At 44.3% G+C, this 13,486-nt stretch overlaps 1 protein-coding gene across 1 annotated transcript; it reads right to left on the reverse strand.

Annotated features, from left to right (window-relative positions):
• Positions 1-809: 809 nt before the first annotated feature.
• Positions 810-5,922, reverse strand: ESX1 (ESX homeobox 1). Its single transcript, XM_026488168.1, has 3 exons — positions 5,336-5,922; positions 4,246-4,291; positions 810-1,175 (listed from the first exon to the last, which is right to left on the reverse strand). Exons 1-3 carry the CDS (start codon positions 5,920-5,922, stop codon positions 810-812), a joined length of 999 nt encoding a protein of 332 aa, XP_026343953.1.
• Positions 5,923-13,486: the final 7,564 nt, after the last annotated feature.

Here is a 13,486-nt window from a genome sequence, read left to right on the forward strand (position 1 = left end):
GTGACAAAATATACCTGAAGGTGGGACTGTCTGCCCCTGAGCTGGGGAAACTACAATAATAGCCTCTCTTGGGCTGGGAGTGGGGATGAGAAAACAGAGAAGAGCCCCTTTCTGACCTTCCTGGAGCCCCTTCTTGTGTCTTTGAACCAGAATGATTCCTATTTCCTTATCACTCAACAAAATGGAGAGCAGTGAACAGAATTTGGGATTTGGCTGTCACATTCCCTTAACAGCCCTGTGAATAGCCTCTTAGGAAGTTTCTCTCAGAATCCATGGCTGTTGAGCTCCTTGGCATGAATGGAACATGGCCATGCCTGGAAACACACTGCTCTCTCATTAGAGACTTACCCCTTCCCATCTTGCACAGGGATGTGCTCCGAATGGGGCAGGGTGGGGATGAGGATTGTTGAGGATGGGGGGGGGGAGGAGGATGTGGAAGGAGAATGTGTGGTCCTATAAACCAGCATGGGCACTTGGAAAACTGTGATGTGCGTGACCTATTGATGGTGACTCAGGACTCAGGGCTATTAGGATATGAAAGGAGGCCTCTGTGACATTCTGTTTGAATGCCATTCCCTTAGGAATTCACATGTATACCCCACTTATCACACGAGGCACTCAAAAACCATAGGTTATTTATTTGCAACTTTATTGAAAATACAACATGCCCTACAAGAACAACAGGCACTGATTTTGTTCAGTTATTCAATTCATTTAACAGGTATTTAAAGAATTACTTGATGTGCTATGCACAATTTATATCTGGCAGAAAAAAAAAACTTTGGAAGAATTATCATGAAGAGCATACTTCAGAAAATGGGCCCTGCGAAATGACCATTGATGACAGGGGCCCATGCCATGCCTACAGGGGCCAGAGCAAAGGGAGGCACAGGTGGTAGAGGTGGCATAGGCATCATGGGTGGCCCAGGGGGCAGGGGTGGCCCGGGGGGCAGAGGCGGCCCAGGGAGAAGAGGTGGCAGGTGTGGCCCAGGAGGCATAAGCCCCCTAGGCACCAGAGGAACACATCTCCATCCGGGCTCTAGAATAGGGATCGCATGATAGGGCCCATCAAAGATCACCCCCACAGGAGGGCCGAAGGCAACAGGGGCCAGGTTTCTAAACATCAGGGCCCTCTGGTGTCTTCTCCACTTGGCCCTTCTGTTTTGAAACCAGACCTTCAATCAGAGGGAAAAAAGGGATTGGTAATTTAGTGCGTTGAACAGTTAAGGTCATAAGAGAAAACACACAACATGCAACGCTGCCATTGACCTTTCAAATTGCAGGGGAGGGGGGAAGCGATTTCCTTATCGCTAAAATACCTTGGGAGAGCAAACCGCATACCTCCCCCTCAGCTAACTCTTAGTGAGCCACGGCTAGTCCAGACTTGGACACCCTGATTTGTCTCTCTTCCCATTTTTAGGGTTCTTTAATGTTTTTCCCCCCAGGTCTTGGATGTAAGTCTACGTGATAAAGTGCACTGGCTCCCTGACATGAATGCCTATGCCTGGCAACAGGGTAAAGAGATATTGCATCACCAGCTGTCCCGCTGCTCCCATTCCCTCCTCCCCAGGGGAAGTGTCACCCTGGTTATGGGGGAGGCTGAGCATGGTATAAAGGTGGGCCTGATGTAAAATCATGCTGATGGGAACCACCCCCTTTCCGAAAAACTCCTCTTCAGTCTGAAGTTACCAATCCATAGGAGCACACAGCAGTTTTAGACAGAGAAGTTTCCTTCAGTGATGTTTAAAGGGATCATTCTTCTAAACAGGTGGTATGTCAAAGGAGGCCTGATCATGGGGTCCCCAGGACTGGTGGGGCATGACAGTTGCTGAAGCCCCTCGATGCTGCCTTTCTATTTTAGCCTTTAGTGTTAAGGAAAAGTTTAGCCTAACTGAATCCAAATTCAATAAACTGAAAATTTTTTCCCCAGATAAGAGCCTGGGTACCTTATTGGCATGACTATCAATTTTGCATGCTTCCATCTACCTTACCCTCCAAACCTCCCTGGGCTCAGGAGGTGGTCAGCTCATTCAGCTCTGGCTACAGTTCTAGAATCCTCCACAGAAGCCGCTGTTACCCAGAGGGGAGGGGCACCTTAGGCCTTGCCAGCTCCACTCCTCAACTAAGGAGACTCCAATCCCATCACTCACTCCTAAGGCCGGAAGGTAGGTCCATTTATGCATTTAAGGAAGATGTTCAACAACAATGGGGGGAGTAGGGCTCACACAAGAGGCTCCTCCCTGAGTGTTTAAACTATTAACAAACAAACGGACAAAAAAGTAGTCAATTAGACTTTACTGTCCTCTTGGCATACTAGTTAATAGGGTTTACATTGTATTTAATCCTTTTGGAAGTTCCCAAACTGCAGTATTTTAATTGAGGCAAAGGGCCTTTTCTCTCTGTGGGCAGCTACCTTTTCTCTCTTCCATCTTAGGATTTGGGGTCCTGCTGCATGAATATACAGTCTGAAAAAAAAGCCAGTGTAGTAGAGCTCATTTTGGAGAGATTCAAATGTATCAGTGATGAAATCTCCCTAAACATAAATAAAGCCCACATCTGGAAAATTTTGCTATGGGCCAATATTAGATCCATAGTCCCAATACTGGTTTCATAAAAGAGGTCTACTATATTTGCAAAAGGTGGGAGGAAGCATCTATTATAAAGTTTCTTGGGGGAAAATTCATGCCACAGAGCTTGAAAATATGTGAGAGCGTAGTCTTCTTCCCTATTTGGATTTTCTGGCTCATTTTCCCTTCAGAAATCCATTGAGAGGACTGCATAAACCCAGGGAGCAGGAAAAGCAACTCAGCAAATCTTGTTTTAATTTTCCTCTGAGATTACTTTGCTTGCCTGAGAAAGTAGAGGACTTGTCCTATTTCTCTGATGTACCTATGATTTTCTGTGACCTCAAATAATCACCTATTTGATCCCATGACCAACAAATTAATAATCACTTCCTGAAAAGTGCTTTAAATTAACACAAGAGTGGCGCCTGGGTGGCTCAGATAGTTAAGCGTCTGCCTTTGGCTCAGGTCATGAACTCGGGGTCCTGGAATCAAGCCCCACACTGGACTCCCTGCTCCAGGGGAGCCTGCTTCTCCCTCTCCCTCTGCTCCCCCTGCTTGTGCTCTCTCTCTTTCTGTCAAATAAATAAATAAAGTCTTAAAAAAATAAGTTAACACAAGTAAGAATCTGGCTTGAAATGACAGCATGCTCAAAATCAGATTCCAGAAAATCTACCTTTTCAAAATATTACCACCAAAAAGGGAAAAAAAAATTCTTACAGTGTTAAAGAGTCCTCATGAGAATATTCATTTATACATTTGGTAGTGTCATAAAGTTGAATTTGTGTGACATCTGCAATGTACATTTTTGAATGTATACTTCTCTAAACTTTCACCTCTTCTTAGGTCCGTGAAACTTTATTAAAATTTGTTTCCTTTTTTGGTTCCATTCCTTAAGACAACTTTCCTTTCCCCATTACTACCATAAACCTAGTATTTTAGCAATGTTTCAGGTGGACATCCAAGTCTTCCAAAAAATTAAAATTTAAGGCTGTTACTGTCTATGCTGCTTTACAAAACACTTACAAAATGGCAGTAGGTAGTAAGACCAGGCACTTGGACTTTTAAGCTACCCTCCAGCCCTCCCACAAGTTTCGGTTTACTAAACATATATTAGTTACTCATGTACTGTGTTCTATGTGTGAATTACTCCTTCACCCCAGTGTCTGATATTTATAAATTCATTCATTTAGCCGAGAACTTATACCTGGTTTTAAATATTTCAAATAATTTAGTACGGTTAAACCTTCTTTTAATCAAGCTCTTCAGTGCATTAATTTGCATACTTCCAAGGTGGGATTGAGCCCCAACATGATTCTACATAGAAATATTCCTTTAGGGAGGACTAACAGCCTTCCTGAAAGATACCAGTGTTAAAAGGAGGTGACCTTTATTGGGGAAAAAAGTGTGTGTGTGTGTGTGTCTGTGTGTGTATGTGTATGCATGGGGGGAGAAGTATGTTCATTTTTTTTTCCATTAGGAAATCGTATTTCCTCTGATAATGGGAAATTTCCAGAAGCTCCAGCTTACCTATGTCATTTCCCACCCCCAAAGCACCCGATGTTCAAAACTTATTTGTGAAACATGGAAAGGCAACAAACCACACCAACTTCAGAATGTCCACTCAAGTATGTTTTAGAATGGCTGCCCTGCGCCAAGTGCTCTTTTAGGATTTACTGACCTGCACTCTGGCTTCTGTCAAATTCAGACGTCCTGCAATCTCTTCTCTGAGGGAGAAAAATTGCAAATGTTCAGTATTTGGAGTTGTGGATAAAATGAAATGTATCGTACATTATTTCTATCCCACCTCCCAGTGCAGTTTTCTGTAATACAGCTTGAGGCTTGCTTTAGGGAGTTTTCCCATGGAAAACTTATCTGTATTAAAGAAGATAGAAAAAGGGAATATATATGAAAGTTCCTGGTAGTGTGTCTGTTAGTTGAATATGACTCAATCAATTTTTCTGTTTGTGGAACAGCAGAGAACAACCCTGGAAATCTTTTCTTGGGAGGTCCCTCTGTGAAAATAAATAAAACGCCAAAGGCCTTTAAAGCGGAGTTTTGAACCAGAGTATTTCCAGGATTTATTGTAAAGGGAGAGGGAAACCCTCAAGGAGGAACTCCAAATCCTCGGCCAAGCGCTCAAGGGAGATTCTTTTTTTTGCTGTTTGGCGGGCGAAGGCTGAATACAGCAGAACCAGAAAAAGTGCCCCTAAACCTCACACCGATATGTCCTGGTCCCCCATTCCAGCGGGGCCAGAATAGGCCTTGGCCCTCCGTACACTACCGCGATCCGACCACAAGGGTTCCTTGCACGCTGGCTTTTAAACGCTCAAAACTCTGCCGCCAGGAAATAGCGCTCCACGTGGCAGGGCCGAGACTACGGTGATGCGAGGGAAGCGCTAGCCTCGTGCGCAAAATTTTAAATGCGCGAAAAAACTGAGCAATCGCGATAAATATTCTAATGCGGTATTCAAAATGCAAAAATTAACGCAAAAAAAAACCTCACGAGGACCAAATTGCCAAAAATTTTAAATAACAGCGGGATCAATCCGCCCTTCCCTTACTCGCTTCACCCTAGTTCTGCTACTGTCTCACAGCCCCGCAAGCTCTTTTAAGCACTGCCCCAACCCCTGAGAGCAAGGACCGGCCCTGGCACCCTCGAAACCCCTAAGCGGCTTTTGGTTCAGGAGAGGAGGAAAAGGGTCCCGGGAAAAAGCCTAAAACTCCCGAGGCCCCTGGAGAACTGCGCGCCAGAGGAACAAGCCACGTACCTCGCGAACACGTCGGGGTATTGAGTGCGATGGAAAACGCCCTCCAGCTCCTGCAGCTGCAGCTGAGTGAAAGCCGTGCGGTAGCGGCGCTGCTTCCTCTCCGCGATCAGTGGCCCCTGCACGGCCGGGGGGGCCGGATCCTCCTGCTGCTGCGGGGGCTCCAAGCCCCCGCCAAAGCCGCCCTCCTGGTTTTCCTCGTTTGAGGAGCTCGGCTCTCCCGCGCCAACGCTGTTTGCCGCCGCCGCTTCGCGCTCAGGTTCGGACCGCGTATCCTCCTCTCTTCCCGTTAGAACCAACGGGGTCAAGACTGGCTTCGCATCTGGGAAAGGAAAAAAGCAAAAGAGAGGCCGGAGCATCGGAGCCCACGCTGCGTGGGCTGAGGAGGCAGGGGGTGGCGACGGAAGATAGAGGGCGACTGCCGCGCAGTGGCCCATCCATCCGACCCTCCCAGGGAAGTTCCTCTCTTGGAGTTTGCCAAAGCACCTGTCCCCGTCTAGGCACTGACCATACTGTTCTTCCTCCTCCTCGTCGACCCCCAGGTTGCGGTAGCCGGCGTCGTAGGGGTTGCACCCGAAATTACGCTCCATGTCTGCAATGCTGTCGATGAAGCCTCGCGCGTCCACGAATTCTTTGCTAGGGTCGGTGGCGATCCCTGGGTGGTGGCGGCGGGAGCTGGGACTAACCGCCCAGGGGAGTGCTCTTCTGGCGCCCAGACCTCTTCTGGCGCCGAAACTGAGGCTTGCGCGCCTTATATAGGGGGTACGTTGCCTTCCGCAGGTTCAAAGCGTACGCGCTCGCGTCGGTTAGACGCCCTCTATTATCGTTCGCATTACCTCTAGTTGGTATTGGTGGGACCTCACGGGGGCGCGCTTGCAGCCAGGGCGTGTAAGTAAAATAGGGCGAGTGTTTGCGAGAATGGGCATACTTGTGTGGGGAACTGTGACTCCAAATTGCAGTTTAACTGACAACTCCCAACTCGGACGAAATATCTGATTGGAGGATGGGGCTGTGCTGGATTGAGAAAGTCGTTTTGGGGGATGGGGGGGGCAAGATTTCACTCTAGATGCAGGAGTTTCTGCAGGAATGTTCGCAGCATATTCCTCCGCTCAACCTCCGATGTTCCCCAGACCGTAAAGGATGCGGTGTCCCTTGCTTCCTCAGGGGGGAAAAGACGGAGAGATAAGGCTGCGGAAAGCGCGGAGCCCTCAGCGACCCAAGCACGCTAAAGGGAAGTTAGTATACCCTGCGTTGGGCTCTGAGTGCGGCTCTCCCCTCCTAGAACTTGGCGACTAATGGATAGGATTGTTTGGTTCTGTTCTATTTGCACCCAAAGTTCGAGTATCGGGCTAGTGATTAAGACGAAACGATTAGCTTGGAGCCTGCTTGCACTGGGTTTTTGCGATCAGATGCCACCGTGTATCCCGGGAGCGGTGGTTTGTAGTTAGGTTTGCTGAGCAGTCCGGTGCTCACATGCACGCTGCGAGAAACTCAACCTGCCTCTTGAGAAAGCTCCAAGGACTTCAGATTTTTAGTAATGAACCCACGTCAGAGTGCAAGTGTAGAAACTTGCCAAGTGCTTAGTGCATCCAAGAATGCCTGTGCTGCACGGGCTCCTTCCTTCAGTTCTGGCACGTGCAACATTTGCTGTGCTTGCTGCAACCCCGCTCTGCAAGGCGCCGAGAGCGCGCCTTATTCCCGGGCCAGTATTGCAGCAGGCGCCTAAAGCGCTCCTTATTCCCAGGCCAGTGTTGCAAACCTGGGAAGAGTTCCCGCCTTTCCCACTACCTCTTCTCCCCTTCCCTTTTCTACCGTTGTCTTCCTGAGCTGGTTTTCTCCACGAATGTGCCAAATAAAAAAGGACCGGGCCACGATCGAAGGCTCTATGGTTCTTTCTCCAAGAAGTGTTTGCAGGTGCTCTAAGGACATGTTAATGTCCTTCATTTTTAAGAATAACTTCTAATAATGGGCCCTCTGCTTGGCACTGTACACAATTTATCCTAGTTTCACCTTTACAACCACCATTATTATCATCCCCATTTTTTACACAGAAAACCTAGCCAGGCAACGAGCCCATCCTTGGCCATACGAGCAAGTTTGACTACAAAGTCTGTGCACTTTTCACCGTATCACTGTCGTCTTATTTCAAAAGAGTATATAATGGTGAGGTTCCAGGCAGGAGTCGAGGGGGAAGGTATTTTGGGGAAGAAGATTATTGGGCAGAACCTTGAGAAATCCTGAATGCCAGGGATCTCCTCCTCCTCCTGCTCTGCCTCAAGCCTCTTTCTCCTTGCTGAGTCTCCCCAAGCCAGCCAGTAGTTTGGGATTCAGGAGTGCTGCGTTTCCCACCCTGTCTCTTCACTTTTTTTTATTGTTATGTTAGTCACCATGCAGTACTTCATTAGTTTTTGATGTAGTGTCCCATGAGTCATTATTTGGGTATAACACCCAGCGCTCATTGCAATAGGTACCCTCCTTAATACTAACCCATCTCTTCGCTTTTGCTCAACACTGAGGGGACACTGACAGGAGCAAGGTGCTACATGCATTGGCTGCTGAGCTGGTTAATTGCAGACACAGGAGGGAGAGGCGAAGGGACCCACCCTCGCATTGGGGCCATATTAGGACTTTTCTGGACCCTAGGCGTTTTTGCCTTCCTGGGCCCCTTCCTCCATGAAATACACACACACACACACACACACACACACACACACACGTATGTTTTATATAAATATATAAAGTATATAAATATATATTTATATATAATATTTAAATATATTATAAAATATATTTCATATATATAAATATATGTATTTCACATATCTTTAATATATATGTATTTCACAACTGTGTTGGTATAAAGATAAATGTAATATGGCTTGGATTATATTAATTTTTTCTTTTGATTTCAAAAGAAATTAAAACATTTTCCTGGGCTCCTTAAAGTGTGGTGGGCGGTGGGTACTGTGACTGCTGTGACTAATGGAGAAATTCCCCTGCCTCATGCTCCCAGAGGTGGCGGGTGGGAAACCAGCTAATAGGTGGTTGGCTGACCAGTTCATTTTCAAAAAGAGGTCAACGGATGACAACTCCACAGCCCCTCTCTGACTTCAGTCAAAATATTTCTTCCTCAGGCTGGCTCTTGCTGATTCTGCTGGCCTCGCTCTCTTTTGGCCAGATACCTGGTGAACAATTTTGGCCCGGGACGAGTTATTACACAAGAGATCCATACAGGTTTTAATCAAGGTGTGCAGTAGCTTATTTAGTACATTGGTAACAGCTCAGGTGTGTTCTCTCACATCTTAGATTTCCAAGGTTTACTCCATCGTTTTCTAAACCTCATTCATGTGCCCCTTGCTAGTTTTGCCATATCTGGGTACCAGCCATGGTAACATTTAATGAACATGTTTACTTAAATTGATTCACTTTTTGAAAACCTTAAATACCTAATTGGACCTCATGCTAGGCAGAAATAGCTATGACTTCAAGGCTTTGATATACCAGATTTATGGGAAGTAGAATGTGACAGTAGTTAAGAGCAGGGACCCTGAAACCAGAATGCTAGTGTCTGAATCCTAGTTTTGATTGCTACTTGCTAGCTGGATAACCTGGTGAGTTGCTTATTCTTGTGCCTTTGTTTTTATCATCTGTAAAATGGAAATAACTAATAATACCTACTTCATGGGGTTGTTGTGAGGATTAATGGAAATGATCACAATAGCTAACACTTAGCTAATTCTTGCTATGTGGCAAGCACTGTTCAAAGTGCTTTCTATGTATTAACACGTTTAATTCTAATAACAACCCTGGGGAGGTAGATGCTGCTATTACCTTCATTTTATGGATAATGTTATTGAGTTACAGAGAGGTTAAGTAACTTGTCTAAAGGCCCCCAGCTGGTAAGGTTTTGGACCTTGGATTTGAACTCTCTTAAAATGATGCTTTATAGAGAGAACATGTTCCATAACAGTACTATTATGATTTTTAAAAATATATTATTCAGTCATTTCTAGTATATTCGGTGCTATGCAACTATCACCATCGTCTAATTCCAGAACATTTTCATCACTCTGTGAAGAAAGTCGGTACCCATTAGCAGTCATTTCCCAGTCCTTACCTCCCTGCAGCTCCTGATAAACACTAATGTACTTTTTTTCTATCTCTATGGATTTTCCTATTCTGGATATTTCATACAAATGAAATCATGCAATATGTGACCATTTGTGTCTGGCTTCTTTTATTTAGCATCATGTTTTTGAGGTTATGCATTTGTAGCATGGGTCAGTACCTCACTCCCTTTTATGGCTGAATAATATTCCATTCTGTAGATACACTACATTTTGTTTATTCATCAGTTGGTGGACATTTGAGTTGTTTCTACCTTTTGGTGATTATGTATAGCACTGCCATGATTGCTATGAACATTTGTGTACAAGTTTTGTTTGAATATGAGTTTTCAGGTTTTTTTCTTTTTTGATATATACATAGGAGTGGAGTTACTGGGTCATAAGGTAATTCTATGTTTAACTTCTTCAGGAGCCACTGAAGTGTTTTCTACAGCAGTTGCACCATTGTACATTCCTACCGGTAGCATAGGAGGGTTCCAATTTATCCACATCCTTGCCAACACTTGGTATGTTCTGCTTTTTTTAAAGAATTATAGCCATTCTTGTAAGTGTGAAATGGCATCATCGTGGTTTTGATTTGCATTTTTCTAATGACTACTGGTGTCGAGCATCTTTAATTTGCTTGTTAGCCATTCATATATCTTCTTTGGAGAAATGTCTGTTTGTCTTTTGCCCATTTATCGTTTGTCTTTTTACTGTAAAATTGTAAGAGTCTTTATATATTCTGGATACTAGACTCCTTATGATGTGATTCTTTAAGTTTTCTTTTCAGTTTCTCGATGGTGTTCTTCGATATTTGCAATCACAAGCCTGCCCTCATGTGGCTTTAGAGCTCAAATGAACACTATAAGCACAGTATAATTCATTCCTGGTAACAAATCCAGACAGGTGGCAAAAACAAATCTATTTTTTTTCTGGAGGAGTCTACCCTTAAATGAGGCTTTAACAAGATTCTCACAGACAAAACCCAAACACACATATTTTTTTTTTAAAAAAGCCACCATCAACACAAATAAACCAAAGATGTAGGTCTCCAAAGACTTATTATCATGTGCAAACTATTTAAAAACATGTTTATCATGTTTAAATAAATGAGAGGATATAAAAACACAAGGGAGAAATAACGAAATATAAAAAAGAAGCAAATAGAATTTCTAGAACAGGAACTAAAAGATTAATGTATTTTTTCTTCTTTATTGTGGCAAAATACACATAACGTAAAATTTCCCATCTTAACAATTTTGAAGTGTGCAGTCCAATGGCATTTAGTACTATCACAATGTTGTGCAGTCATCACTACTATCTAGTTCCAGAACACTGTCATCACTCCAAAAGGGAACGGGTACCCATTAGGTACTCACTCTGCATTCCCACTTCCCCCAGCCTTGGCAACCATAAATCTGTCTGTCTCTATAGATTTGCTTATTTGGACATTTTATATAAAGGGAATCATACAGTATGTGGCCTTTTGTGTCTGGCTTCTTTCACTTTGCACAATGTCTCCTAAATTCATCCATGTGGTGGGATCAATCAGGACTTCATTCCTCTTACGTGGAGGCATCAGATACTAGCCTCCAGAAGCTAAGCGTCAGGATAATCTGGAGCTGATGTCCCCTTATAGAGGCTCGGGGTGCCTCAGTTGTGGCTTTGGCACTACCGCCCCAAGATGACATACTTATCTGCCTTTCCCTTGCTGAAGGGTGGCTGGCTGATGCAAGCTTAGACTCCCAAGAGAAGTCCTTCTGCCAGGCAATAATCCCTTCGTGAAGGAGCTAATGACCCTTAAATAAAGACTAGAAGTCTTTATTCTGGTCTGTAAACCAGAGAGTTTTTAGGGACCTTTGCAGTCAAGACAACTGTAATATTATGGAAGTTTCATGCTCATACATTATGTTTCTGCTGCAGGTGAGGTCTCCTCTCTCAGGTGTGGCTATATGTGTGGGTGGGATGTATGGGCTTTCTGCTCACTAAGACCTGCAGGAGCCCATTCATAGCACTGTGTGGTTTCTAATCCTTACTTCTCCCTACAAGGGGACTCTGTAGTTAGGGATTTAAAATGGTTTCAGTCTCTGAGCAAAAGGCCTACAGATCACCCCTGATAATCTACCACAGAAAGACTTGATAGGAAGAATGGAGTAGCTTTGATGAAGTAGTGTCTATTTTCTAGCTTTAATGAAGTAGTGTCTATTTTCTACTAAATATCATTTATTTGGAGTACAAAAATATTTAATAAAAGTTTTTTTTTAAAAAAACTTTGGCTTTTTGAAAAAAAAGAGCTATTACTTCTTAGAGATGTCAGGGTCATATGGAGGTTTCTCATACCTACCTTTGGGGGAACGAGTTTTCTATAATTTCTTCAGACTATTGAGATTGTGTCTATATTCACAAAGTGAGAGGAAAACTCACCAAGGCTATTTGCATATATAGTCCTAGCCCTTAGAGAGGACAGGAGGGAAGGAAAGACAGCCTGGAGATCTGTTACTGCGGGTGATTTTACGTGGCAGTAAGTGATTGAGTTTTGCATTTTCTATCCTATCTTGGAACATCTGGGCCCGTCAGGTTTCTTTCCTGAAACTGAATCATTTACACACAAAACCCCAGTCCAGACACCGGGCTTCTCTGCTATAACTATGAGTCAAGGATAAAAATTCCATGATTTTTCTTTAAATTCTGTCTCATTTCTTTGGCCATTGTGACCAGAAAGCTTGTAGAAATGACTGTGGCTACAAGCATTGATGCATGAATTGGACACCACTCCTAAGGAATTCTTTACATAGGGCACCCAGGGCTCAAACCTCAAAAGGCCTGCTCCCTACAACAGCATTCTCAGTAGGGATCCTTCAGAGGGAAGCCTTTCATGACCTTCTTGATCCTTGCTGTGATCTGGGAAAGTAATTTGTGTTCAGTCTATCTTATGATGAAAGAAAAATATGGTGTGCTAATTGCCATGGCTTTTAGCTATTTCCATTTCTAGCTCAGTTCTCCTCTCTGGCAGGATGTCTTCCCATTCTGCAGCCCACCGTGCTCTTGTCTTATGAGGTCTCAACAGCACTTGCAGTCTGAACTCTTCATTTGATTCTTATCCCATACCACCTGAGTGTGAGTTACCTCTAAATGTATGCAGACACGAATGCACGAACGTGTGGGAATGTATGTATATCGATTTCTCCATTAGATTGTAAACTCCTTACACTTCACACTTCTTAGTGTTCCCCAAAGCAGTGCTGAGAATATATGGTTGACAAATATGGAGAATATGAGTGGGGTGGCTAGGCCAACGCCAAGGCCAAGGCTGCAAACTTTTCTAGCTGAGTTTATCCCAAGTTGCCTCTATCCTCTCATTTTCCTCCCAGCTTAGCTGACATTCCCAACAGACAAACCGAGGTGGCAAAGTTCTTCCTAGGAGGGGTCTGGAATTTACTTGATGGTTTTAGTTGTAGTTTGAGAAACTAGTTGGCATTACATTCTCTTCCCTGTCTGAGGAAGCCTTGGAACTCCTGTCTGCTTTGAGAAAGCTCTTCTGTCCTGTCCGTTTATCCTTCTTCACTGTTATCCTTTTCCTCCCTACTGTGTGTGGGCATGCACGTGTGTCTGTATTCCAGCTCAGTGTCAAGTGCTGTGTACAAGGACCACAGAAGTGAGCAAGACATGGAAAGAAAGACATGAGATTTTTAAAAAAATATATTTTATTTACTTATTTACAGAGAGAGAGCACAAGTAGGGAGAGTGGCAAGCAGAGGCAGAGGGAGAAGCAGGCTCACTGGTGAGCAGGGAGCCCATCATGGGGCTCGATCCCAGACCCTGGGATCATGACCTGAGCTGAAGGCTGATGCTTAACCGTCTGAGTCACCCAGACGCCCCAAGACATGAGATTTTAAGTTAAGTGGAAGAAGGCAAATGCCACAAGAGAGAAGCAAAGCAATCTTTTGGAAGTTCAAAGCAGGAAGAGGTCACATTCAGTAGAAATCTGGAAATATATGGAAGTGGCAAAATCTAAGACGAATCTTGAAGTATGGTTGGGAGTCCT

This window comes from Ursus arctos, chromosome X, assembly GCF_023065955.2.
Source record: "Ursus arctos isolate Adak ecotype North America chromosome X, UrsArc2.0, whole genome shotgun sequence".
Lineage (NCBI taxonomy): Eukaryota > Metazoa > Chordata > Mammalia > Carnivora > Ursidae > Ursus > Ursus arctos.